This window comes from Amblyomma americanum, chromosome 7, assembly GCF_052857255.1.
Source record: "Amblyomma americanum isolate KBUSLIRL-KWMA chromosome 7, ASM5285725v1, whole genome shotgun sequence".
Taxonomy (NCBI): Eukaryota; Metazoa; Arthropoda; class Arachnida; order Ixodida; family Ixodidae; genus Amblyomma; species Amblyomma americanum.
The window spans coordinates 122,220,917-122,248,846 of NC_135503.1; the positions used below are offsets into that span (position 1 = coordinate 122,220,917).

Below are 27,930 nucleotides of genomic sequence, written 5' to 3' on the forward strand. Positions count from 1 at the left end.
CTGAAACAGCAATCAGCCGTCCACATCAATTTCCTAACCAGCCCGGACAACATTTTCAAGTTCATGCTCCCCACCCTAACACCGTTCCTACACCGGGCATTCCTCCTCCGAGTGAAGGCCCTATATAAAACCCACCAATGACAAATGCTTTCCTAAGAAGAAGCAAGTGTTCTTTTCGAAACTTTGTAACAACTTGGTGCCAGGTGGGTAAGCATGTCATCGCTTTTAGTAAGTAATGTCGAAATGAGCTCTTCCCACAGACCTTTTTCAGTCTTTTTGATCTTTGATACAATGCAATTTTTATTTTTAAGATGCAGCAGCTGGCAATAATGTTCAAGTACTATATCTAATTAGTTTTTGTGTTTCTTCTTGTAGTGCTAGTGGTTTGAAGCGCCGTTACTAGACGCTCTTTGCCAGCGTATTGTACGCTTAAAATGCGTATGTTTTTGCCACTGTTTCGTTTGCGTTTTTGTTTGCGTTTTATTTGGCGCGTTTGGTTATTTTATAATGTGTTCTTTATTTCTGTGAATTCTGAAACTACCAGCGTTTACTTTAGCGCTCACAGTTCTGCCTTCGATTATCGCACAGTTCATTACGGAGGAAGCCCGTGTAATGAGTCCTAAAGTTTTGCATGAAAATTTCATGGGAAGTCGAACGACTGACTTGTTTTATCTTTTATTGCGGTTACTTTGAATTTGCCAGCATGATCCCACCAGCAATTAGAAAAGCAGCGCTGCAATTTTTCGTACAGAATGCTAGAGGGTATGCCATACCGACACTGGTATTCGCGGAGCCTAATATGGTTCAGCTCAATACCTAATCCTCCTGCTGGTCTTCAGTGCAAAGGTCTCGGCTGTATAGTTTGACTGTGACACCACAGATGTCTTCGAACTCCTTGGTGCATTGTATTGGAACGTCATCTTCTGTACCCTTGGACACGAAAAGGACGCATTCTGGAAACAGTGAGCACAGCAACATATAAATGTAAAAGAGACGTCTGCTCGCTACGCGCATGAGCACGCGCTGCATTCACAGGTCATTGTTCATCATTATTATCATCAAAATTATCAGTCTGACTATGCCCACTGGGGGTAAAGGCCTCTCCTATATTCTACCCAATCCATGTAAACTTCTTAGTCTCATCCGCCCACCTAACGCTTTGCCGCTCCCTGCTCCACTTGTCTTCTATGGGAATCCAGTCCGTTACTCTCAACGACGATCGGTCATCTTGGCTTCGGGTCACATGCCCTGCCCGAGCCCATTTCTTCCTATGGATTTTGACTAGGATGTCGTTAATATGGGTTTTTCCGGACCCACACTGCTCTCTTCCTGTGTCTGAACGTTAAGGGGATTTCAAACTGGGCTAATTGATAGTTAACGTGATGATACATAATTGGGATTTTGAAGTGAATTGGAACAACACAGGAACTGCACAAACACTAGTGCGCAAACTACCGACGGAATTTTTTTTGCGGTGTGCACACATATATAAGCTTTACATATTAAAAACAGAAATCCCGAAAAACGCAGTTAGAGCAGCAAGTTTCCTGTCATATCAACAAGCATCAGTAATATACAAGAAAACTGATCTGCAGGGACAAAGTATACTTTGATGCTTGTTGATATGACAGAAAAGTTGATGCCATAACTGCGTTTTTCGGGATTTCTGTTTTTGACATGTAAAGCTTATATACGTGTGCAGACCGCAATAAACTTCAGTTGACAGTTTGCGCACCAGTATTTGTGTCGTTCCTGCGTTGTTCCAAGTCATCTAAAAAGCGCAATTAGGCGTGACAATCATAACGTTACTTTTACCATTTTGATTTACATAGCTCGCTGCATTGTCCTTAACTTAAGTTGAACCGTTTTCGTTAGCCTCCATGTTTCTCCCTCATAGGGGAGTACCGGTAAAATACAGAAGCGTTTCCTCTTGAACAAATATTGAACACAGGCTGAAGACATAAATAAGTTATGCAACTCCTGCGAGGAAGGCATTTACGAACAGTCCGAGTTCTCCGCAGCTGTTTTTTGATGTGCCCGTCAAAGCATGTAACCGACGAAGAGATTATATAGTGGTAAGTATGTTAAAACATGGAAAACGGTGCGGCTTATATGGCCATGCTGGAAGTAAGACAATAATCCTTTTTAAAACGTGAGGTGTAAAGCCGTGATCTATGGATTCCACATAGTAGTAGTTCTGACCATCGAGAGTCCGCGTTCCGATGGAGGCGAAACGCAAAAGGCGCCCGAGTGCTACGGGTTGTTTGTGCTGGCTAGTAATTGCCAGGTGGCCGTAATTATTCCTGAACCTCCACTACGTCACCACTTTATGTCTTTTACTCCCTCCTTTATCGGTTTCCTTAAGGCGCGGTTTAGGTGTCCTGCGAAATGAGAGACAGTTACAGCGACATTTTCTTTCCTGAAAGAGCAATTTGAATTTTCATCAAGAGTTCGAGATCCCGTAACCCCATCAGTGCACGTGCCTCGCGCACTGTGTTAATTTCGTCGTCATCAGGTTGAGCACGCGGTGCCAATAAAGACCTCACGAAATGCCTTAAGTCTTGCCACATAAACAACCAGCTATGAATGGAGGGCGCGGCATGAATCTCGCTAGTGGACAGTGCTTCCCGTGAAGCCCAGGCCCGTGGACTCTTGCACTGGTAGAAGGTCACGCTTGAGGATCTTTTGTTCTTTTGTTAAAATAAAGTTTTTATTTCTCCTTTTATTATTGACCTGTGCATTAGCAGCCGCCGAAGTTATGCTACGGCGACCAGCGATGATGAAGAACTTCATTCGCGTTGCAAGGGAGCCAAGGCTGCATCTGAGACGGTGAGTCGATCTTCGATCTCTTAACGCTGGACTTCAGCGGGGGCCTTGAGCTGCCGTGGTGGTGCAGTAGTTGCGGCGTTCAGCTGCTAAGCTCCACAACGTACCTTCAATCCCGGCTGCGGCGGCCACATATTAATGGAAGCGAAACGCAAAAAGGCACACGTGGGCGGTCATCAGACGTGCGCATTTTGCGGTCAGCGTACGTTAAATAACGGCCAGTGCTTCAAATTACTCCAAAGCTCATCACTACGGCGCCGTTTTCTTTCTTCGTTCGTTCACTCCTGCCTTCATCCTTTCTCTCACGGCGCGGTGAAGGTGAACACCAAGAAGGGGCACAGTTACTAGTGCCTTTCCGTTCCTCAAAACAGTTATTTTAGGAGAAAGATGACTGACGCCAGCCAAGTTAATTTTGCAGAAATTCAACTGAACTGACACTAAGGCTCCCGGGGCTCTGCATGAATGCTGAAGTTCGTCCCACACAAGACATTTCTCATACCATTATGCACTATTTGTAACCTTCCACTAATAGAAACAATCCTAAGACCTAATCCAATGCGTGAAATTCCTTAGGGTGTGCACGAAAATTGAGGAAGAAAAAAATTGGTGCTCTGCCGGCACCGCCTATGGTACCCGTGCGTGCCATAGTGTAAATTGAAGCTGACGGAAGTGCGCCTGCCCGCACCACTGGTGTATCGCGGGAACTCATGCGGGACAGGAGCATTCAAACCAGATGCAGCAATTTCAGAAAGCACTAGTGTGCGCTAATCACCTGCATAACCGCTGGTCTGGTTGCCATTGATTTCGTTAAAATTTGTTTGCTGGTGGTATTCACGACATATTATTTCAAAAATTGGAAGTGTCTGCTGCATGACAGAAACGCATAAAATAATTTCAGAACCCTAAACTCCTTTTTTTAGTGCTGATAACTTGTTCACCTTGGCATCGACCAGGCCGCTGTTCAACTTCGCTTTTCCTGTAGATGAGTTGCTCTGACGTCACAGTTGCCTTCATTCGGAAGAATACATATACGACGCAAAGTAGGCATTTTATGAAGAACTTTAGTCGCAGCCTGCTGCGATGTGGACAATCAAAAGTAAGCGTGGACTGTCATCGTGGAGCTCTGTACGTCACGTTAAACGCACCTGTCGGTTCTAGTTTATGAGTATATCTTCCGCAGTGTGAGTGAAACAAAAAGCGTGTGAACGGGGATTAGATGGAGGAACTAACATTTGGCAGTACAGTTTTTGGTTGTACAGAATTTCGTTGATTTTGAGTATAAATGGCACATGGGCTTTCACTTTTATACAAGGGAGGGAGAAGTCAAATACCTGTGGTCTAATGCTTTCAGCACACAGAAGACAATAGGGAGACTATCATAACTATCATCATGATCAGCCTGACTACACCCACTGCAGGACAAAGGCCTCTCCCATGTCTCTCCAACCCTGTCTTGTGCCAGCTGCGGCCACACTATCTCCGCGAAATTATTAATCTTATCCGCTAACCTAACTTTCTGTCACCCTCTGCTACGCTTGCCTTTTCTTGGAATCAAGTCCGTTATTCTTAAGAGCCATCGGTTATCGTGCCCTCGCATTACATGCGCTGCCCGAGCCGAATTCTTTTTTTTTAATTTATACTAGGATGTCATTACCCGTGTTTGATCCCTTAACCACTCTGCTCTCTTCTTGTCTCTTAATGCTACATCTATCATTTTTCTTAGCTGGCTGCGCTGTTTTGCACAGTCTCTGAAACACCTTCCTAGGAGAGCACATCAACTCGCTCAATCACTGCGTTCTGTTGTCGTGACCACCTGAGCCAAATATTATACTTCTACACGCAGCAGAGAACGAACAATCATGCGCGAAAGTTGGCCAGCTCTTTCCGACGACTTTTTCATGCTCGCACCCTCCTCCGTCCCTCGCACATGCGCATGCCACTTTAGAGATGGGTATTGGTGAGATGCTTGCAGCCAGGAAGACTCCATGGCCTCGGACAGTAAGCCGCGTAGCCCCGGCGGTTCCACCCCCGGGGGTGGGGCTGGCGGAGAAGCGCCGGCCATTCAGCGTGCAGAAAGTGCCGAGGGAAAGGAAAAGGTGTGAAGATGCTTAAAATCAAATTTTGACTAGGGGTAACCTATGTTCTACAAAACGCATTTTAAAAATTCAGAGTTCTAGCTGGATAATATTCGCGAAGCAGCATCCTTATACTTCCCAGGCATACTGCAACTTTATTACAGAACCTTTATGAGCCTCTTTAACATAACTTGAACTCTTGTCGTAAGACTTCATGTTTCTGCCCCACGGGTGGGTATTGGTAAGATCAGCTGCTTTAAACTTTTCTCTTGATGGATATTGGTAAACTGCCATTCACTGTCTGAAAGAACCTGCCAAATGCACTCAAATACAACCTTACTCTTCTAGTTGCATAAGGAGACCAGGTGAGTACTTAAACGCATCAGGAAACCGGTCGGTACTCGGTGGCACAGGAGATCGAAGCCCACTCCTCCACATGCGAATCAGATGCCGAAGGCAGCTTGCCACCCCTGCGATCCACCTCCTTATGTATTCAGGGAGTAATTACTCATTGGCATCCACCCAAGCGCGGCCATACGGCGACAAAGGAAATCTATACAGCTTTCTCAGAAACTTCGTTGATAAAAAAATACGTCCTGGTCCGGGGTTCGAAGCCAGCACTACCGCTTCTCTGTAGTCTCTCTACCAACTGAACTAACCGGGACGGCAAGCTTTGGTATAACGCGTCCCCGACGACTTTCCGAAGGGGAACGCTACCGCGTGCAGGATCCAACAAGACAACAAACAGATAAAACAAAACAAAAGGAAACCGTATTTATAATTTAAAGGAAAAGTGCCAATAAGAAAAAAAACAACAAGAAAACACACACTTAACAGGCGTACAACACTACAGGTTAAAAGAAAGAGTTCACCAGATATTGAGGTTCCCAGGAGAAGCCGGAATGCCTTGCAGGCAGGACGGAACGCGGGTTGATGAACTGCGACGCGTCGCTGGTGTTGCGTCGAAGGAAGCGGCGAAAAAGAGCCAGGTGGTAATACGAGCGGAGAGGACCACAGGGAGATGCCGGTGGTCTCCCGTCATCAGCCAGAAGAACTTGGCAGCAGCAGGACAAGCGTTGCTTGGACCTGTCGACGGCGTCCCGAAACGCCGTAAGCTAATTACAGGCTATTCAAGGGAGCCTCTCGGCACCACGGACCCTCCGTCCATCGGCTGCAACCTTCACGCTTGAAAGGGACGCAGGAGGCTTGCGTCGGTGATCCAAGGGATGTCCCCAGCAGCGCGGACCCAACGTCCGACGGCTGCCACCTCTACGTTTGAATGACACGACCTCCGCGGCGCTGTCTCAATTCACACCCCGGTTTTCTGAGACGTCAGATCACCGCTCCTTGGGCTCGCCGCGCTCTTAGTCGTCGTCTCCTCGAAAACACCATTCGCACGTGCACACGAGCAACGCTGGGCTCGCACGCGCAGCGCTACGCTGGCGACGCACCACTGTCGGCGCACCACACTCAAAAAATCCCCTGACGATTTGTTGTGCACCTCACAGTATGCCATTAAGACGTGTTGTTGTATTAAGGAAAGAGATAAAAGAAAAGGAGCCATGACGTGTTAACGGTACCCGCCAGAGAGCTGAACAAGTCTTCAGTTCCCCATTGTCTGTGAAGGCACGAACGCTCAGCGGTTTGCATGGAATTCCCCGCACGTCCTCTACATCGAGTTTTTTTGCAACTATTCTCCGGGTGGACATTACCCTGTGAAGTTGTTTAACGACATAGGAATTAGTGTCTGCCGAAGTTCTGCTTTGGCGGCACTTCGTCGCTTTGGCGGCGTGGGATACTGAAGAGAAAGATATCATTCGGATTAAATATTGTGACGAAGAAGACGACGAACTGTGCAGTGGCGCGGGCAGGAGCGCTCGCGCTAGGCCGGCAGCCATTAAATCATCTCATCTCCATCGATCATCGTGTCTCTTTCTTCGGCTGGCCGCCACGTAACATTTGGTGTGAGGTGCTGGGGTCCCTTCATCGCCATCCTGGTCCCGGAGCTTCGGCGTCCTGCGCCTGCCGTGGTCGTCGGCCGTGTGTGCCTGGTCCGCACCGCCCGGCTGTGCCCAGCCCGCCAGACCTGAACCGACCTCGCCGCTTACCCCAGCCCCGTCCACCGCCCCGACCACAAGACACGACGAACTGACCACGTTGCCGCGACCGGAATGACCCGACCGACCCGAGACGCTGCCCACACGTGAGGACACCGCCCCCCCCCCTGCCTCTGCCGTTCGGTGCGTCCAAGGACCTCGGCCGTCGGCTCCTGGCAACCTGCGGCCCGGATGCTTCGTGGACTGGGACTCATTCGCCGATCTTCTCATTCACCGTGGCGGCAAGCCCTTCACCTCCTTCTTCTGTATCCAACCATTTTACAAGCCCATCGTCATCTGCAGCATTTCATCTTCAGTGCCGATCTTCTCGTTCGCGATCGGGACGATCGCTCGGTGGCCCCGAGTAGTGTGACGAAGAAGACGACGAACTGTGCAGTGGCGCGGGCAGGAGCGCTCGCGCTAGGCCGGCAGCCATTAAATCATCTCATCTCCATCGATCATCGTGTCTCTTTCTTCGGCTGGCCGCCACGTAACAATATTTTTTCGAGTAATACACTGAGCAAGTAAGCGTGAAGTCTCAAAGAAGATGAAGTCGCTGCGCCTGTCCTTGCTTGTCAAGCACCTCCTCACCAAACAGAGCGACGATGTATTAGGTTAAGTGCCAACATCCTCAGAGAGCTTGAGCCCACCCACAGGCGTACGTGGTCGCCGCTCTTACCGGCTTTAAGAGAGACGACGCAGTCGGGCTATCACCCTTGGCTACCTGAGTAAGGGCAACACTAACAGCGTAGCGCGCGGCAGATGTTCTCTAAGACGACTAATGCCCATCCGTTCTGGCTATAAGTCGCAGGCACAGCTCCGAACTCTTTTCCGAAGGCAAGATAATCGCTGGTCCCTGAGGGTAACGGAGTGGATTCCAAGAGAAGGCAAGCATAGCAGGGGGCGGCAGAAAGTTAGGTGGGCGGATGAGAGTAAGACGTTTGCGGGCATACCTTGGGAAAAGCTGGCAAAGGACAGGGTTAATTGGAAAGACGTGGGAGACGCCTTTGCTCTGCAGTGGGCGTAGTCAGGTTGATGATGATGATGATGAAGATGAAGAGTGTGCGCCGGCCCAGTCCTCACTTCCGGCTAGGTTCTTTTTACAACCGAGTTTTCCTCATTTACATGTATGCTTGTAACTGTTAGCTGAGTATAGCCGAACGTTGTGAAGCGTTTAGGCCGCAACATGAGCCAATAATTTCGATTTTTTGTGTCTATATAAGGCATTCAAAGCAGGATACTTACGTTCTCCGTTGTGGTAAGGACCATCAACGACGTAGCAGTTAATGTGGTTTGTATACCGAATTATTCCAACATATCTTTCCTCTGGGTCTAGAACGGAACAAGAGAAAACGACTTTTAATATTGGGAAACCAAGAAAGTGCGGGCTGGTACTGTGCTTAAAACAAATCATTCTCGGAGGGATTGTTACAATGGCACATTTTCTTAACAGCACGAGTGGCCAATACTGTGGCAGGAGGGATTACTCCAGTAAGACTTCTAAATGATCTCTGCAAGTTTCTTCACATGGCGGAAGCTTAGAAGAAGCCTAAATCGCTTTACGGAAACAAAATTTTAATTAGCCATCATTTGCCGTCAGTTCTAACTCTGAAATATAAGCAATAGTAGAGTACTGGTGATTGAAGAGTAACATACGAAGGAAAAATTCACTAGTTTTTAAAGTACTGCGAGTATCGCAAAGTGATATTCCAGAAATGCACAGCAGAAGATAAGAAATGTTTTCTGTGTAAAAAAAAGTTATTGCCACATTTGTTACGTTTGCTACAGAGGGGTAGCACTACAGGTTTGCCAGTAGTTTGTACAGTGTTGCTACAGCGTAATCTCTTAGTGACAAACGTAACTAGTTTGCTAGTAGAATCTTGCGTGAGTAAAAAAAAAAACTTAAGCGTTTTATTTTCTTTATATCGGCCATATGTTCTACATTTTCTGGGCTTTTTCTCGTACAGTTGCGAAGGCCTTAAAATTATAGTGCACAGTGGTTTACGAACTGGTGTCTGACGCGTTCTGATATCTATGTATTGCGGCGCAGAGCCAATGCGAGCGAAAACATTTATTTGTGCTATAATCCGCTTGATAAAAGTTCCCGTATTTGCCGCTGAGCGGTGCTAATTAACAGGAGACTGTGCTGTTCGGAGAACGCAGTCATGTGTCCTATAAAGCGGCATAACTCACTGTAACCTTTATCACTACAAATAGCAATCAACGGTGCTTTAGTACTGCATACCATGCGGTCCCTGCTCTTCCGAAGAACACACTGCCGCTTATGCGACCTCTGAAACTCTAGAAAAAATATGCGGCAAGCAAAACTCTCACGGAAGATACGCGGAAAGGAACACAGTGTTTAGAGGGAAGCAAATCTCAGCCGCCTAAGATGTTTCTGCTTGTCAAGCGAAACTACGATGGCGAACGTTGTTCTGAATCGTTTGTTGCAAGGCTAAAACTGATGTTGCTCGCATTTCTTGAAAATTAGCTGCATACGTTAGGTAAGGGATACTTCCATTGCTTTTATGAGGGATCAAAATCGCACATCGTCCGCAAATTGTGGCGAAGTTCGTGCCCTTATCTGTGGTTAACGCAACCAAAAATTCTGTCCGCTTTGTATAAGTGAGAAAAAAGGGCTCGGCAATGGTCCAGAGCGGGATTAGAATCAACTCTGGCGCGAATAGAGCAGCTCTTTTGTCTGATGGATCATATTGCTGAAATACGAGCATCATCATCACCACCCTGACTACACCCACTGAAGGGCTAAGGCCTCTCCCATATCTCTCCAGTTAACCCTGTTCTTTGCCAGCTGCGCCCACCCTACGCCTGCAAACTTACAAATCTCATCCGCCAACGTAACCTACTGCCGCCCCCTGCTACGCTTGCCTTCTCTTGGAATCCACTCCGTTACCATAAAGGACCAGCGGTTATCTTGCCTTCACAGTGCATCCCCTGCCTGAGCCCATTTCTCCCTCTTGATTTTGACTAGGATGTCATTAACACGCGTTTGTTCCCTCATCCACTCTGCCCGCTTCCGGTTAATTATATTTATATGGCAAGCTGCGTTGTCCTTAAATGAAACTGAACCCTTTTCGTTAGCATCTATGTTTCTGCCTCCTAGGTGAGTACCCGTAAGATACAGCTGTTGTAAACTTTTCTCTTGAAAGTTATTGGTAACCTGCTATTCATGATCTGAGCCACCTGCCATATGCATTCCACCCCATTCTTATACTTCTAGTTATTTCTCTCTCATGACCCGGATCAGCTGTCGCTACCTGCCCTAAGCAGACTTGTTCTTTTACCACTTCCAGCACCTCGCTGCCAATTGTGAACTGCTATTCCATTGCAAAACTGTTGAACATTACTTTGGTTTTCTGCATGTTAATTTTTATACCTACCATTCTTCTCGGTCTGTGTAACTCATTGATCATGATTTGCAGCTCATCTCCTGAGTGACTCAGCAAGGCAATGTGATCAGCGTATCGGAGATTATATAGGTATTATCCATTAACTCTTATCCTCAACTCCTCCCTATTCTGGCCTTGGAATACCTCCTGTAAACAGGCGGTGAATAGCATTGGCGAGATCGTGTTTCCTTGACTGACGCTCTTTTTTATTAGAAATTTATTGCTGAATTTACGGAGGACTATGTTAACTGTGATGTTGCTATATAGAGCTTCCAATATATTTTGACATAAGGCTGTTCTACAGCATGATTCCGCAATGCCTGTGTTACTGCTGAGGTTTCCACTGAGTCATATTCTTCCTCGTAGCCATTGAAGGTTATAATAGGGGTTGGTTATATTCTGTGGATTTCACTATCACCTGATTGATAGCGTGAATATGATCTTTTTTGAAATATCCTTAACGAAAGCCTGCCAGAAAGTTTGGTTGATTAAAGTGTAAGGTTGCCCTGACTCTTGGTGATTATCTTTGTAAATACCTTGTAGGCAACAGACAGTAAGCTCATCGGTCTGTAATTTTTGTGGTCCTTGGCATCTCCTTTCTTATAAAAGTAAGATTATGTTCGTGTTTTTACAAGCTTCTAGTATGATCAAGGTCATAAGACATTGCGTGTACAGGGTGGATAGTTTTTCTAGCTCAATCTCCCCTCCGTCCTTCAACAGATCTGCTTTCACCTGATGCTCACCAGCTACTTTTCCCTTTTGCATTGCTCCTAAGGCTTTCTATACTTCCTGCTTCGTTACTGGCGGGATGACGCATTGCTGTGCGCTACTGTCTATATCATTAGCTTTCTGATTACATTGACTACTGTAGAGATTTGTGTAAAACTCTTCAGCTACATTAACTATCTTACACATTTTGCTAATGACGTTGCCCTCCTTGTCTCTTAACGCATACATCTGGTTTTTACCTATGCGTAGTTTCCTCTTCACCGCTTTTAGGCTACCTACGTTCTTTAAAGCATGCTCGATGCTCTCCATATTAAACTTCTGTATGTCGGCTACCTTGCGCTTAATTTTAACTTGGATAGCTCTGCCAGTTTTATTCTGTCTGTAGGGTTAGACGCACTCATGGTTTGACGTTTCTTAATCACGTTTTTCGTCTCCTGAGATAGCTTGCCGGTATCCTGTCGAACCGCCCAACCGCCTACTTTCACTGAGCACTCCGTAATGATATCTGTCAGATTATCGCTCATTGCATGAACATTAAATCTTCTTTCTCAGTTAAAGCTGAACATCTGTTCTGCAGCCGTACTCTGAAGTCCTCTGCTTTCTCTCTTACCACTAGCTCGTTAGTGGACCTCCTCTTCACTACCATCTTAAGTTCCCTCCTCAAGTCTAAGCTAATTCGAGACTTTACCATTCTGGGGTTGCTACAACGCGCCTTTCCGAGGACTTCCACACCCTGAACAATGCCAGGTTGAGCGCATAGTATGAAGTCGACTTCATTTGTAGTTTCACCATTGGGGCTCTTCCAGTTTCACTTCCTGTTCTCTCGTTTGCGGAAGAAGGTATTCATGAACCGTAAATTATTTCTATCTGCGAACTATACTATTAACTCTCCCTTGCTATTCCTAGAGCCTATACCATAGTCGCCTACCGCCTGGTCTCCAGCCTGCTTCTTGTCCACTTTCACATTGCGGTCGCCCATCATTACAGTGTACTGTTATTTTACTTTGCTCATTGCCGATTCCACGTCTCCAGAGAAGCTTACAACCCTCTGGTCATCATGACTGGATGTAGGCGCGTAGGCCTGCACCACCTCCAGCTTTTACCTCTTATTAAACCTAATTACGATAGCTGCCACCTTTCGTTAATACTATAGAACTCCTCTACGCTGCCAGCTCTATCCTGATTAATGAGGAATCCCGCACCTAGTTCTCGTTTATCCACTAATCCGTGATAGCAATGTAAGTGCCCGTCCTTGAGTACAGTATACGCCTCACCTTTCCTCCCAACATCACTAAGCCTTATGACATCCCATTTAATGCCCGCTCGTTCCTCGAACAGTACTGCTAGGCTAGCCTCACTAGATGAAGTTCTGGCGTTAAACGTTGCCAGGTTCAGATTCCAATGGCGGCCTGTCCGCCTTTGGAACAGTTACAACACGAGCAGTAAGTTGTAACTCTTATACCCTAGTTACACGGCCGACTTAACCGTGGTTCAGTTTATCTCAGTTAATACTAACCATAGTTATGCGCAGTCACACGGACAATCTAACCGCAGTTATGTCGGTAACCATGGTTATCGTAAACTGAGGTCGGCCACCTCAGTCAAGCCTTGCTAACTCACAAGATGGCTGCCACCATGTCGGTCGAGCCCAGTGCCACGGCTAGCGAAGCGTCCTCCCAGAAGCGTGTCAACTGGCCTACTGTGACTACAGAGGCGTTGATACGAATCTGGGAGGACAACCTTAGCGCACTGCGCTCAAACACGCGCAATGCGCGCATATATAACGCGATGGCAGAGTTGTTGAACGCGGGCCTGCCGTCTGGCGAGGGACCGTACACGGCAAAGCAGGTGCGGCAGAAGCTTGAAAACTTGAACGAGCAATACCGGTAAGCACTAAATATTTTGTTGTTCCTTCTCAAGTAATGATGTTTACCGTCTATTTTGGTTCCGCGTGTAAACACCAGTGTGTGTGTGTGTGTGTGTGTGACGAGCGGCAGCCGCTATCGTAGCCTGGCTCGTCGAGTGACTGCCAATCTCGTAGCGTTCAGCAGAACCTCGACCGGCTGCCGGTCGTGAGCAGAACACACAGTTTAGTACGAGTTGCGTGTCCTTTCCTGTACGTGGTGCGGTGTCATCCTGAACTAAGCTTAGCTGCACTGACCGCGTACATTTCCTTTGTAGCGTGCATATTTTTTAGCCACCGCGATGGCTCAGTAGTAATGGTGCTCAGCTGCGGACTTGAAAGGCGCGGCTTCGATCCCGGCCGCGGAGGTCGCATTTCGATGGAGGCGAAATGCTGCTGGCCCGTGTGCTGTCCGATGGCAGTGCACGTTAAGGAGCCCCAGGTGGTCGAAATTCCGGAGCCGTGCACTACGGTCTCTCTCGTAGCCCGAGTCGCTTTGGGACGTTAAACCCATATAAACCAAACCAAACCGTATTTTAACGTTTCATCGACAGCGTGTAAAGGGCAGACTTCGCCATTGCCACAAATGGCTTGCGCCAGCAGCACACACGCGTTTCCTTCTTACAAATAATGCACTTGCGCAAAGAAAACAGGACACAACAAAGGAACACATAGGACAAGAACAGAGCGCAAGTTCCAACTAGTTTATTAAGAGCAGGCAACTTGAATATATACCAGTGTTAGCCAACAGAAAGATTACAAAACCAAGAGAAAGATAAACCATGTGCGCTGTTAATACCAGCAAGCCGCTGCCAAGGGTACAACCAGATATCATTGTCAAACTGATATGATACTCCATAACAATCAAAACATAAAACCAAGAAAGAGGAACTGAAGAATCATGAGGTGAACAATGAAAGCCAGGAATATGAGATATATTCACCTCATTGTTCATTGTTCACCTCATGATTCTTCAGTTTCTCTTTTTTGGTTTTATGTTTTGATTGTTATGGAGTATCATATCAGTTTGACAGAATGATATCTGGTTGTACCCTTGGTGGCGGCTTGCTGGTATTAACAGCCCACATGGTTTATCTTTCTTTTGGTTTTGTAATCTTTCTGTTGGCTAACACTGGTATATATTCAAGTTGCCTGCTGTTAATAAACTAGTTGGAAGTTGCGCTCTGTTCTTGTCGTATGTGTTACTTTGTTGGGTCCTGTTTGCTTTGCGCAAGTGCATTATTTGTTAGAAATGAACCAACTCGCCCAGACAAGAGTGTTAATTCAACATGTTTCCTTCTTGATGCATGCATAGCTTGACCTATGGTAGGTGGTCAACAAAGTACCTTTCCACTAGCTGAAGCTAAACTGCTGCATGTAGACGTGCTAATACAGGTGCTACTCGAGCTGTACAGCTTCATTCGCTGAATGTGTTCAATAGCACGAGTGCCACCTTTCCTCCATTTTTCTCTTAAAAGTAATTGTACCTTGTTATGTATTTTCGTGACACAGTTTCATGGAATAAAACTGCCTTTTCTAGGAAGCTGAGGGGATCTGGATCGTCCACTGGATCTAAAGGAGTGGAGTGACCCTTTTATTGGCAGCTGCACACCTTTCTTGGCACACTGCCAGTAAATGACAGTGACCTGATGCAGGAGAGCGTGGAGGTAATCTTTTTGTTTACCTGTAGCACAGTTCAGCCTGATAGCAGCGTAGTGAATGCTATGTGCCTGCTTTCCATTCCTATTTGCAGATGCCTTTCAGAAACCACTATAAAGTTTTTGAGGAACAGTACGGAAAAAGGAATAAACAGAGAGTTGAAAGCAATATCATGTGTGCAAACATGCCTTTGTTTCTCCATTTGTGTTGTACCGCATCGTTGCTTACAAAGGGCTAATTGATGTCGATCTAGGTTGCGTCGAAGCACTACACGACACCAAAAGCAAACTACACAAACAATGCGAAGAGCCACCTCACTCAGAACTTGACGTGTTTTTATTAAAAAGAATAGAATGAGCATGCTCGAAAGAGATAAGCATATGAACATAACAACAAGGTATATATCAGCAAGAACACATGAAAGAAATCATACTTGTCGAAAACCCAACAAAAACATTAAAAACCAATGTGGCAAATCAGTAAGTGATAAGGAGGACCTTACGCACAGTCCTATAAAGTGTTTTCAGTAGCTTCCTTACAAAATGGTTTTTGTGCTTGGACATCATACACAGAACACAGAATTGAGCCTCTCGGCACAGTGTGCAATGCATCTCAAAATGTGACGGCCTAGACCCTTTCAGTGAGGCTTCATATATGCTATTTGACAAGAAAAGTTTAAGTACAAGAAATTCATTGCAGGGATTGGACAGCGTGCCACTATTGACATCAGTGGCGTATGTAGCAGCAAGGCCATCATAAGTCATTTCTCCACAACATGTGGCAGCCATGTTGTGTTCAGTGTAAAATTGACATGGTGCTCCAGCACAAGAATTTCCTCACATTCAAACATTAATGGAGTTACACAAGGACAAGAGGCAATGCAAAGTTTGCGCCGCAAGACAGTCTGTTTTTAGTAATGAGTAGGAAGCTCTCTTATCCCCCTGCGATTTCTCTGTATCTTGTCCTGTTATGTTTTCAAGAGTCTGTGATCAAGGCTTTACTTGCCTACCAACCATCATATGATTCTGTATTTTAGTGGCTGACATATCTTTGTCATTTTCTCTTTTTTCCTCCATTCATAGATGCCAGAGGATCCAGCCCAAACTGGGCAAGAGATTGACTTTGAGTACGAAGAAAACTTGATACCCGTACCCGCTACAATTCCCTGCACTCTGGAAGAGGGTAATGACAGCACGGCAGGCAGCGAGCCAGCAGGCAGGGAGCAGGGGACAAGTGGGGAGCGATGTGGAAAATCCAATCTTCGCAGGAAGCGGCCTTCCAGCTCACTGCTTCGTGAACTGATGGCCATGCATCAACAGGCTGAGGAACGTGCAGCCAAGGCTGCGAATCAAAGCAGCGAGCTGCGAAAGCAACTCATCGAGCTCCAGAAAGAGAGCAATGAGGTGCAGAAGGGCATGCTACAGGTGATGAAGGACTATTTGCAATCCAAGGAGAATAAAGAATAATTGATTCTGTCCTGTCTGTAGCAAGCAAAGCACTGCCAGTAACGATATGCTGTTGACAATGCTTATGCAGAAACCTGTTTCAACTATTCTGGAATTCCTCAAAGTTGACATGGACAATGCAAGAACTTGTGTACAGTTACTAATGTACAAGTGGTCACAAACGTTTCTGGCACACCGAAATCATAAGGCACCTAAATTTCCTCACTGCATATAGAACAGAAGCCATGAACTGAGGGGTGGACTATGCAGGCACACACTGCAGTTCGTGGCTGCATGTTTATACTGCTGAGCGATTAAGTTTTGCCGCAATTTCCGTCTTCTGAACTTTTTGATGAGATAGTTTGTTCATGCTCTTTGAAAAACAACTGCGTGCTTACAGATGAAGACTATGTCTATGTTCTGCCTCTGTTTTCGTCTGTTAAGCGCAGTTGTTTTTCGTACATGGAATGGAGACGTCACTTCCTGTTCAGACTGCAGAACGGTTGCAAAGATTCCACATATGAAAATGAGGAATGAACACAGATGAACCAAAAGCAGCTTAAAAGTACATACCTGGTGTTTCAGGGAAGGTGATCACTCATGTTTAAAGATAGGGTTTTTGAGGTGAATCATGTTAAATAGCTAAGTGATTAAATTCTAATAGTTAACTTTTAAACTATTACCAAAAGACACCTGCTTGCAATTAGAGATTTGTAGCAGACCGTTAAGAATGGCCATATCAGTTTAGAAATTCGAAGATGCCATTACCCTCGGCGCTGTGGCACGACAGAATTTGGCTACATCGTGCTATAATACATGCACTTTCGAACAGTATGTAGGCAAAGCAACCCCTCCAGGAGTCGTAACTAGTCGAAATAGCCAAATTTTGTTGTGCCACAGCGGCGAGAGAAATGGCGTTTTTGAAATTCAAAAAACTTATATGGCTATTACTAATGGCCGGCTATAAACCTCTAATTGCAATCAAGTGCCTATTGGTAATAGTTAAAAGCTAACTATTATAACTTAGTTACGCACTTCGCTAGTTAAGATGATTCGCCTGTTTTTTGACGTCCGCCAACACTCGTACTACTATGCCGCAAATTGCTTCTCGTTGCCTCAAAAACCTTATTTTGAAAAATTAGTGATCACCTTCCCTGAAACATCCGGCATATGCACAGTTGGATAAATATTTTCAACCTGTATGCCACAAAACACACTGAAATAAACTTGTGCACCAACATGGCAGTAAATGCAAGGCATTTCACTTTGAAGCAAGGTGCTTTGCCAGGGCATTTCTTACGGCCACCCCTGAAGGTTCCTTTTGACTGCTTGTGCAGACTGGCTGTGGCCGTCGCCTGTCTTCTACATGCACCACATCCAGCCAGTTAGAGTCACAGCTGTCGGTAAGTTCTTCACATATGTTGTGAAGGACACAGCATGCTCGAATGACATAGGGTACATTAAGAATGTCACATTCCAGGCCCTTCAGTAGAATTCTGAAGCATGCCTTGAGGCGCCCAAAGGCATTTTCCACCACACGTCTGGCACTAGAAAGGCGAAAATTAAATTCCTGTGCATCAGAATCGATAATGCTGGAATGTCGGAAGGGCTTCATTACATTCTTCTGCAGTGGGAAAGCTTGGTCGGCTAGGAAGAGAGGCCCAATCTGCACACCTTCAATTTCTCTCACTTCCCTCTTGAACAAATCGCTGTCCAGAATCTTTGGAAGCCGCGACACTTCAAAAACTGCAGCATCATGGTTTCGGCCAGGAGACCCAGTGTTCGTGTACAAAAATTTGTACCGGTGGTCTGCGACAGCCAAAAGAATTGTGCTGTACCACCCCATATAATTGTGGTAATCCACAGCGTGTTTCGAGTGTGGACAAACTTCACTGTGGCAGCCGTCGACAGCTCCTACGCCCTGCGGGAAGCCTGCGACTGCTGCAAACTGCCGGAGATGTTCGGCCAGCTCGTGCGTCCTCGGCATTTTTATATACCGAGGTTCCAGCACTTCCACCATCGTGTCGCAAAACTCCCTCACAATATTGTTTACTGATGAGCGGCTCACTCCGAACACATTTGCGACCGTTCTCTCTTCTGCTGAGGTGGCTAGGCGATATAAGGCAATCGCCACACGTTTGCGCAGCGGTATCGCCTTGCGCATGTTCGTATCGCGCCGCTTCATGCACTCGCACACACCCACGATGTACTGAAATGTGCTCCTGGTCATTCGAAAATTTTCTCTGAAGCCACTCTCCGGAAGGTGCGGGAGAGTTGTTTCATACCACGACGTTTCTCGGGGGTAAGTCCACACACTACGCTCACGCGAGCACAGCCTCGCAGCTAAGGCTTGCAGACGCCTGCACGTTCTCTCCACTTGCTCTTGTTCAGCTTGCCGTTCTTCCAGCTCGTCGAGAATTGCGAGCTGCCGCAAACGTCGCTGCTGCATTTCCGTCTGACAGGCGGCGAACATAGCCAGGAACCCGCAGCCTCTGTCCACAGCGTCCGGCACGGGCTTGCTGTGAGCCATCACGATGTATGACTTCGCGCCGACGCACGGCGCCACGGCACTCACACTCAAACCACAATAAGAGATGATAGAAGAGAATTTAAAATAACACTTAATCTAGCAAACAATTAAAATAGGAAAATAGTTGATAAAATGAAACGTGGAGCGCGGCAGGAAGACGGGCGGCAAGTTGCAGAGAGAGCCAAAACAGACGTGGATTGACTTGGCTCTCGTGCCGCCTGCGGAGTCGACTGCACCCAATGTCGAAAGACTTTCTTAAGTTTTGTCTGAATTTCAATAACCTCAGGACAACAAATTTAGCTGCACAGATGTAACCAAACTTCGTTCGAAGAAAACTTCCTACGTTTGTGTTTTAGGTAAGATTTTGTGTACCACTTGCGTTAAATTAGCCGTGCAGATTTCACTTCTGGAGCAACAACGTGACCGACACAACTGCGCACACCGAGAACAAATTTCCGCGTGTAACACCACCAAACTGCAGTTCACGATAACCAAGGTTAACTCCGCCTAACCACGGTTGCGCTTAACCGCGGTTAAGCCGGCCGTGTAACTAGGGTATTAATCGTAGCTGACGCGGCGCCTCCTGCTAGGGAGTAAATTGAAGCACTAAAATCAGGGGCCTCCGCTCACTTCTACTGCGTGTTAATTCCCTTTTGGGAGCATAGGCGGTCTTGTCTTGCCATAATCCTTTAGCACAATGAAGAGTGCGTAGAGCATCGTCATACTGACCATTATTTTGTCCAGTAAGTTCACTCCATCAAAAAGTAAGGGCATATGTCAGTATCGTCATCATCATCATCATCATCATCATCATCATCATCACCACCACCATCATCATGATCATCATTATCATCATCATCATCACCACCACCATTACTATTAGTCGCTACGTTCGTTATCCGCTTCCACGTTCTCCGCTTCCGTTCGTTATCCGCTTCTACAGTAGCGCTGGAGCCGAGAAATCGAGACTAATAAGTGGACAGCCAATGATCAGTCAAGGGGTGTGTCCTTTAAATGGAAAAAAGCACCGAGGTTAAGACGTGGGAGCAGAATATGGGTTTGCTATGGTGGCAAGGGAAATTTCATGTGATCACATACGAGGGTAAGAGGCTGGCCAGGGCTGCCGGACATGTCGCTAAGGCTGCAAAAAAGCAGCCGAACGCTGACGCGCGTCTAGAGGCAACACACGCCAAGTGTGCTGCAGAGCTTGAAGTAGGGCAGCGGCGAATGGAACGGCACATCAAGCAGCGAGATGGCATGCCCGAGACCGGTTCAAAGAATGCAGATAGCCCCATCAATGACCCGTCTTAAATATTGTCGCGTTGTAGTGATGACAGTCCAGCAGTGAGGAGCACAGTGATTGGCTGCCATATAAGAAACACTTTATTGGGCGGACGTGAAACACTCGGCGGCGTTAGCAACGGCGTGCTGGACGATTGTCGAGAACTGGATGACCAGCGTTCTTGGGTGCACTTACTTTAAAGCTGAGAAGAACTTTCAAAATAGTGTGCGATAATCACCTACAGCGATATTGAACAACCTTGAACGAATGGCGCACGTCTGCAAACATTTCCGATAAACCTGGCAGCATCTCTCACCAGAAACAAAGTGATAAAGCCGCGTGTCGCCAGCTTTGAGCATGAACAAATAAACATTACAAAGCTCGCGGCAATAAACTGTGCTCTTATTTGTACTACTGCAAAGCATTTCAATATTACAGGTACTTTTGTGGAGAAGATATACCACATTTTTTTGCGGGGGAGGGGGGGGGGGAGGGGTGCGGGAAGTCTCAGAAATGTAGGGGAAGTGATCCTCGAAATCTACTTTTGCAAAGGCGGCCACAACCACTACGCCTAAGAAGACAAAGGAAGGCTCGTCCTACCTGCTTCTTTCGTGTGCTCTGTCCCTTGCAAGGTTTTTGTTTGAAAATTCATATCTCACCAACTAGCCGCCAAGCGCGCACTCCTGGAACGTAAGAATGCCACAAAAACCGGTGGGTATAAAGTGCTTTCGAATGTAAGCGTGGCCTTGTGGTAGAGCATCCGCCTCGCATTCGGGAGGTGTTTGGCTTGATCCCCAGTGCTGCCAGGTATCCATCGGTTTTCTAATGAGTAAAAGATTTCCCGCCGCCTGGTGCACGGCTCTTCTGGGGTGAGACCAAAACTGTTGTGCTGACGGGCTGGTGATTTCTTCCGCCATCATCCAACCCTAAATCCGCCTCGTGCGTTAAAAGCCCACTTGTGACCCAGTGGTATGGGCACCCGTCTCCGCAGTGGGAGGTGGTTGGTTCGAAACCCACCAGTAAGAATAATAGGATATAGTAAGAGCGACAGGATACGATCGAAGGTATTACAAATAACTTTGAGTACCTTAAAGGTGCATTACTACAAAGTATAAATCAAACCATGGTCACAGGCACTATCTAAAACAGGATGACAGTGAGTATGGTTAGACCAGTTCAAAAGAAAGGATCCAAAAAACTGCATAACAACTATAGGCCAGTTGCCAAACTTTCTTCCCTAACCTGCATATTACAAAAAAGCAGTGCATCACAGTATTTTGTTTTGCAATAAATATAATCTCCTACATCGAACACTGTTTGGCTTCCGAAGAGGCTTCAGAACGACTCTCCTAGAAAACTTTATTGACCTAATTTCTAAGGAGGTTGATAACAATTATATTGTACTATCTCTATTCGTCGACCTTCGAAAATTATTCGACATAACTGAGAATGGCTTGCTGTTAGCTGAATTATATGCCTTTAGTTTTACAGGCCCATTCCAAGGTTTCTTCAAGAATTACTTTTTCGATCAAACACAGTGTATTCGACTTAATAGAAGTTTAACGAGCTACTAACGGTGAACTAAGGCGTACCGCAAGGGTGAATTTTAGGTCCGTTATTATTTAAAATTTATGTCAGTGATTTAGGCAAACTGCGGTTAAAATCAAAATTGCACCTATATGCAGACGATGCAGTCCTTGCTTTGCACCGCAAAACTTATGACGAAGCTGCGCAAACTGTGAAAAATTATATGGAGTACCTGTTCAACTATAATCAAAATAACAAAATTTTGGTAAATAAAACAAAGACGAGCTTACTTTGCTTTCATAGCCCATATATTTAGTGATACACTGTCAGTGTATCTATGTTCTAGTGAGTGCCTGTTCTGTCATCATCATCATCATAATCAGCCTGACTGCACTCACTGCAGGGAAAAGGCCTCTCCCATGTCTCTCCAATTAAACTGGACCTATTCTGTGCATGCCCCAAAGGGAATTTCCCACGCAGCGGGGAATACTCTGGTATTATTTGTTATGACACACTAACTTGGAAAATGCACAATGAGGAGGTCGCAAAACGATTACGGCTGGCGCGTGTCCAGCTATATGTCATAAGATCTGTTTCCAATCCTTCTGTTAGAAAAATGGTTTACAAAAGCTTGGCGAATCTGTTGTACGTTACGGTATCATAATCTCTGGCTTCGCATCAGATTATAAACTAAACATACCGAATCGAATATCACAGAGAATAGCAACACACGTTGCGTACAGCAGCACTAGATTCAACGGCGAAAAAAACCTTAAAATAAAGAACCAATTTTATATGTGTTCCATGTTCGCGAACGGTGCTGATTCGACACACACACACACACACACACACACACACACACACACACACACACACACACACACACACACACACACACACACACACACACACACACACACACACACACACACACACACACACACACACACACACACACACACGCACGCACGCACGCACGCACGCACGCACGCACGCATATATATATATATATATATATATATATATATATATATATATATATATATATATATATATATATAACTTTCCCAAAGCATTTACAATTGAGAATATTGAAGTGTAGCTCTTCGACTCGGTAGAAAAATTGAACATTCCTCGTTTCTTCACGAACTACATGAAAAAGACTCGTGGTTTCTATATTCTTTCTTGTTTTAATAAGCTGAAGATTAAAAGATTAAAAATGAAGAAATTAGCATTAAACTGGTGAGAAAACTTCTACGCCTATTAGTGGGAAGAATGGATCTCTAACTAGATAGTTTATATTACGTGGGTTCGTATGCAGCGATACATAAAACAGGCTGTGCAACACATTTGTTTGACTCGAGACTTAGTTTTTATGTCGATATCCCGTTTTTTATTCTGATATTGAGTGAATTCATGTATGAGTGCATCTTGCATTAGTGTACTAGCATGCATGAGTGCATTTATGAGAGCACTTTTGTAGCAACCTATACACAAGAGGGTACATATTGACCATTATAATTGGTATAATTTGCATTGTACACCGGCTGTTCATTTATTTGTCATGACAAGGTAGTTTGATTCTGACTTCTTTCTGTGGGCAATGTTTCTTGCTTGCCTGCGCAGTCACGTTCACAAGCAAACTTTGATTGCTTAATTGGGCTGGAAATGACTCTGTATAATACTGATGAATAAAGCATTATTATAATTATTAATATTATTAACGTGCTGCAGGTGTAAACAATGGTTCGGCACTCAATTTGAAAGTAGTACCAAACGACCTTAAAGACGGAGGTCGAGCCGAAATAAAATGCAATGTTACCAAACTGTTCTGCTCTGGGTAGAAAGAAGAAAATAAGATGCTCTGGGTAGAAAGAAGAAAATAAGAAACTCTGTGAGACCAGAAAAGATTATTGAATAACTGCCCCATTCCGGACCCACAAATCACACGATTGTCGTGAATACTATTTTAAAGTAAAATATGTCATCGCAATAAATGAAAGTGGAATAAGAATATTGTCATGACAGAAAAAAAGGCAATAAATGTATTAAATAGAACAGACCGAAAGGCAAATCGTCAGTTTGAAAAGCCAAGGAGTGGTTGCGTTTGTAATTCTGAATTTTAGGTCTAAACATGATAATTTCGCTCTATAAAGCTGCTCTGCGATCTTTCCTGGCGTGATTCTTTTGTCGAGCTTATTTCGCGCGAAGCGACGTGTGCCATGTCTTGTTGGTATGACTGTAGGGGAGCGAGTCGACAGTCTGCTTGGCGAGTGTCTTTAGTGCTGTTTTTTGGGTACGATCGTCGACAAAAAGAATGGTGCCAAGTTGGAACGTTACGCATGATCATTGTAAAAAAAAAAAACGCTGGTGTTGAATATTATTTTGTCCAATGGCTGAATATGTGCGCTGAGAAAAGCTTTTAAATTTAGCCTTGAATCGAATATTGTCTGTAAAGTTATGACGTACAATTCAACGGGCAGAAGCCGAATTCGAAAAGGGGGCTTAGTCAGGGTGGTTGGTGCAGTTTGAAGGAAACGACTGAACAGCGCTAACAGATGGAACGGAAGAGAACACCGGGTGTTCTTTTCTTCAGCAAGGTGAAAAGTTGGGCTGGTTGGTGCATGATCTTGTGGAAGGAACAGCGCAGCACGAGACAAAGAGGGGACAGGCGGGACACGACGCTGACTAACAACCAGATTTTTAATGCACGTTCTTTGAATATATACATCTCGCTCGTGCAAGAAGGAAAGGACAGAAGCAAAAACCCATAAGATTTACATGTGGTAATAGATTAGGATTATTCACGCAGATAATTGAACAGGTCTGATGGACAGCAACAGCCCCTTGACCAGATCATTGACATCTTAAAAGAAGAACTAAAAGGACTAGATATAACGAGCGAACTCCCGCGAAACAACGTTCTGCGATTTCTTAACCTGACGCTAACCTTTCGAGGCGTTCACATATGCTGGCGGTACGGACCACGAAGCAAGAAGGGACTGCTTCCCTACACATCTGCGCATTCCATGATCATCAAGCGGGGAACAGCCAAAGCAGCAATGAGAGCCGCATTGACGAGATCCTGTCATCATGAAGTTCAAGGCAGTTTTGACGCCCAGAACAGTCGGCTGAAAGCAGCAGGTAACCCGACGAGACTGCTATCCAGTGTCGCAGAAGGGATTCTGCAAGCACTTAGAGGCAGAAAATACATCACAACCACATCAGTAGAAAGGAAGCCGTACGCGGTCATTCCTTACATTCATGGCATTTCCCACAACCTCAGAAAGGTAGGCGCAAGAGCTGGAATTAAAGTGTTCATGCCAGCACCCAACAAGTTAATAAGCCTGTGCGCTAAAGTCAACAGCGAGCAAAGAAGAAATCAATGCAAGAAAAAGCACCGGACAAAACATGCGAATTGTGTGAAACGCGCTGTGTATGAAATACCTCTGCCATACCGACGCACCTACATTGGTCAAACTGGGCGCTCTTTAAATGAACGGCTTCGAGAGCACAAAAGATCCCTAAACGACGCCATCAGCAGTGAACTAGCAAAGCACTGCAGAGAGCATGGATATGCTCCGCAGCTTAACAACGCAATGGTCATCGCGTCATATTTTGAACAACGAACCCGGGAGATTGAAGGAGCCTTCAGCATCAGAAAAAAAGATCGACGTACGCGTCAACATACCTTGTATAGCGCTTCGTGACAGCGAAGTTGATTATCTGCGTGCGATGTCTTAATATTTCACCACGAGTACATCTTATGGGTTTTTGCTTCTGTCCTTTGCTTCTCGCAAGAGCGAGAAGTACATATTCGACGAACGTGCATTAAAAATATGGTTGTTAGTCAGCGTAGTGTCCCGCCTGTCCCTTCTTTGTCTCGTGATTATCTGTTCCTGCCACAAGTTCTTTCCTTCCGTCCCATCTGTTAGCTCTGTTCACTCCTTTCCACCAAGAGCATAATGCTTTGCCCAATTTCTTTTCTATAAGAGATTCTGTAAACCATGGTACACCCTTTAACCCTTTCACCATTTCGGCAGTCATAGATATCGAAGTGACCATTGCCGGGTGCACTAAAATGGCTTTTCTTTGTGTTCAGCCTGCGTTGAAGTAGACGTTATTCTTTCTGAATGTGGGACTAAAAATATTGCGCCAAGTGTATATCACGCAATATAATCACAGAGATCCTTCATCATCCGCAGACGAACGGTAATGTCCGCACAAGCAGAAAGAGATTCATGGGTTGAGATTTTCTGAAAACACGTTCACACTTTTCAGACGAGGAACGATTTTTTCTCTGCAACGTCTCCACAACGCAATTTTTGGTAAAATCGCTTACAAAAGCCAGCGCACGTACAATGTCGTCAAACTGTATCACAAAATCTCGAACGTCGCGAATCATTTGGTGGTCATTGTAGATGTGTAAGAACTTTTGGACGATACTACGCTTCCCCTCCGCGTGCAAAATAGAATGCCGAGTTAAAGAAGTGCAGCTGTCGCTTGATCAATTAGTGTAGGTTTCCTGTGGATGACCTTAGGGCCTTTATGGTTGTCATGAAACCAGACAGGGGAAAACATGCTGTGTTCCTGAATGGTGTGCATTTTATTATTCTTAAAATGTTAGCAGTTAACACCAGGAAGTATTGGTATAATTCCATTTGGGTGCCTTATGTGGCTGTTCGAGTTCACCAACAGTAGCACCGCTATCTGTGTATGTGGACTTTATCCCAACTTTTTGACGCGTTTTGCGCGTAGCACCCTATCGCGAGTGCTCTCATATGGGCCTACTAGAGAAGCAGCGCTGCCTCTGCCGCATTCTTGGAGGTCTTCTTAAGACTGCTAGAACCGAATTAACCGGCTTAAGGATTCCGGGCTGATTATTTAATGCATCCTTTGACGACTGCCATTAGCCAAAACACGCCCCAAAAATATTACCCGGCATTCGATACGAAATGCCGTGATCCATCGTTATATGTGAAAACAGTAAATTTTTGCTTCAAAATAACAAGTAAATACAAATATACTGCCCCAGCACGTGAAAGCCAATGTTATTTCGTCGCTGACACTAACCCATGAAAGATTATTTGTCGTGGGTTGTTCTGCTTCTCACTCTTTGCTTAAAGCCGACCTTTCAAAACATATATGCAACTAGGCTACAGTGACCTGAAGAAAACATCAGCACTCTTTAGTAAATATTGGATATGCTTAAATTTAGCCTCAATGATTTATGTGCAAAATTATTGGTTGTGTGGAAAAGCGGGTTTCCGTAATCAATAAAAGAGAAGCGCAGTGCCAGATGTGTTAATTGCCATCCGTAACAGGCACTTCAGAGAATGCACACTTACCGTCTTCCGTATAGTACCCGAATCTGTCTGGCGTTGACCCGTCTGTTACATGGAAGGTGACGTTTTTCCTTGAAGGCAAAAATCATATTTTAGAGCGAAAGCTTTTTATCACGGTCAAAGCTGCAAAAAATCGCTTCACCGCTTAAGCCCTATCTTGAAGTGACCATGTTAGTCTAGGTAAATTAATAAATAAATAGAATAAATATTGCCGCGACTGGCTTTCGAACCCGAGGAGGAGCGAAAAGATCACCTTTGCTGGTTCGTGCACGAGAGCACTGTGCTTTTGCCGCAGCCAATCACGCCCCATGTTAAACTGCAGCACACTCTCGCATTGTGCATTGCACGCATCGTCGTCATCAATTCATAGTACTATCGAACTAATATCGTCGCCAGACCTGCCGGCGACACAGCAAAGCAAAGAAAAACTATAAGCTAGGCAGGATAAACACATTCTTTTGCACGTTTACACGGTTTAACTACGTTAAAACCCTACCACCTTTTTCGAGGTTTTCGTTTCTCGCTTTAGAACAAAGAGAACGAAATCTAACAAGTGTCCACTTCGTTTTTGCTTTCCTACATCTTCCCATACGAGCATGCTCCTTGAGGTCGCTAGGATCACGCCACAAAAGTGTGTACACGGAGCCCCTGGTTCTTCCATTGATGAAAATTCGGAGTCGATTAGAAAAATTGCGGAGGCATGTAGCTCTTTGTTCGAAGAAGAAAAGTAATTATCTAGCGTACCGTCTAGTGACGCTGCTTCTGAACGTTAGTTGTGTTTGTTTTATGTGCAACTGTAGCCTGTTTTCTGTAGCCGTCTGACGGTCACCTGGAAAATTTATGCGTCTTGTTCCGTGCTTTAATATGCTGGGTCATGAGAACACTGACTTCCTGTTGTGTCTTGCTATTGTTCCGATAAGAGTTTTCTATTTAAGGATGTAATAAAATTAAGTACAGCTACAAGCGGATAATGTGCCTTCGAAAGTGATAAAAGCAGCACATAAGGGCGATGTGCCTGGGGGATAAACTCTTCAAATGTCATTGAGGCGGCATACTAATGATACCGTTGATTCTGTGTACTGAACATTCCTGCTATGCGTAAA

At 45.4% G+C, this 27,930-nt stretch overlaps 2 protein-coding genes across 2 annotated transcripts in view; one reads left to right on the forward strand and one right to left on the reverse strand.

Annotated features, from left to right (window-relative positions):
- Window positions 1-689: 689 nt before the first annotated feature.
- Window positions 690-27,930, reverse strand: part of LOC144097433 (uncharacterized) — a 47,273-nt gene continuing 20,032 nt past the window's right edge. Inside the window, exons 3-5 of the mRNA XM_077630151.1 lie at window positions 26,831-26,898; window positions 8,243-8,329; window positions 690-953 (exon numbers count right to left, since the gene is read on the reverse strand). Coding sequence (XP_077486277.1) covers window positions 817-953; window positions 8,243-8,329; window positions 26,831-26,898 — 292 coding nt within the window. The 3' untranslated portion in view covers window positions 690-816. The remainder of the gene's footprint in view (window positions 954-8,242; window positions 8,330-26,830; window positions 26,899-27,930) is intronic.
- On the forward strand, window positions 14,593-18,668 carry LOC144096846 (uncharacterized). Its single transcript, XM_077629700.1, has 4 exons — window positions 14,593-14,706; window positions 15,781-16,122; window positions 17,481-17,546; window positions 18,606-18,668. Exons 1-4 carry the CDS (start codon window positions 14,689-14,691, stop codon window positions 18,666-18,668), a joined length of 489 nt encoding a protein of 162 aa, XP_077485826.1. The 5' UTR covers window positions 14,593-14,688.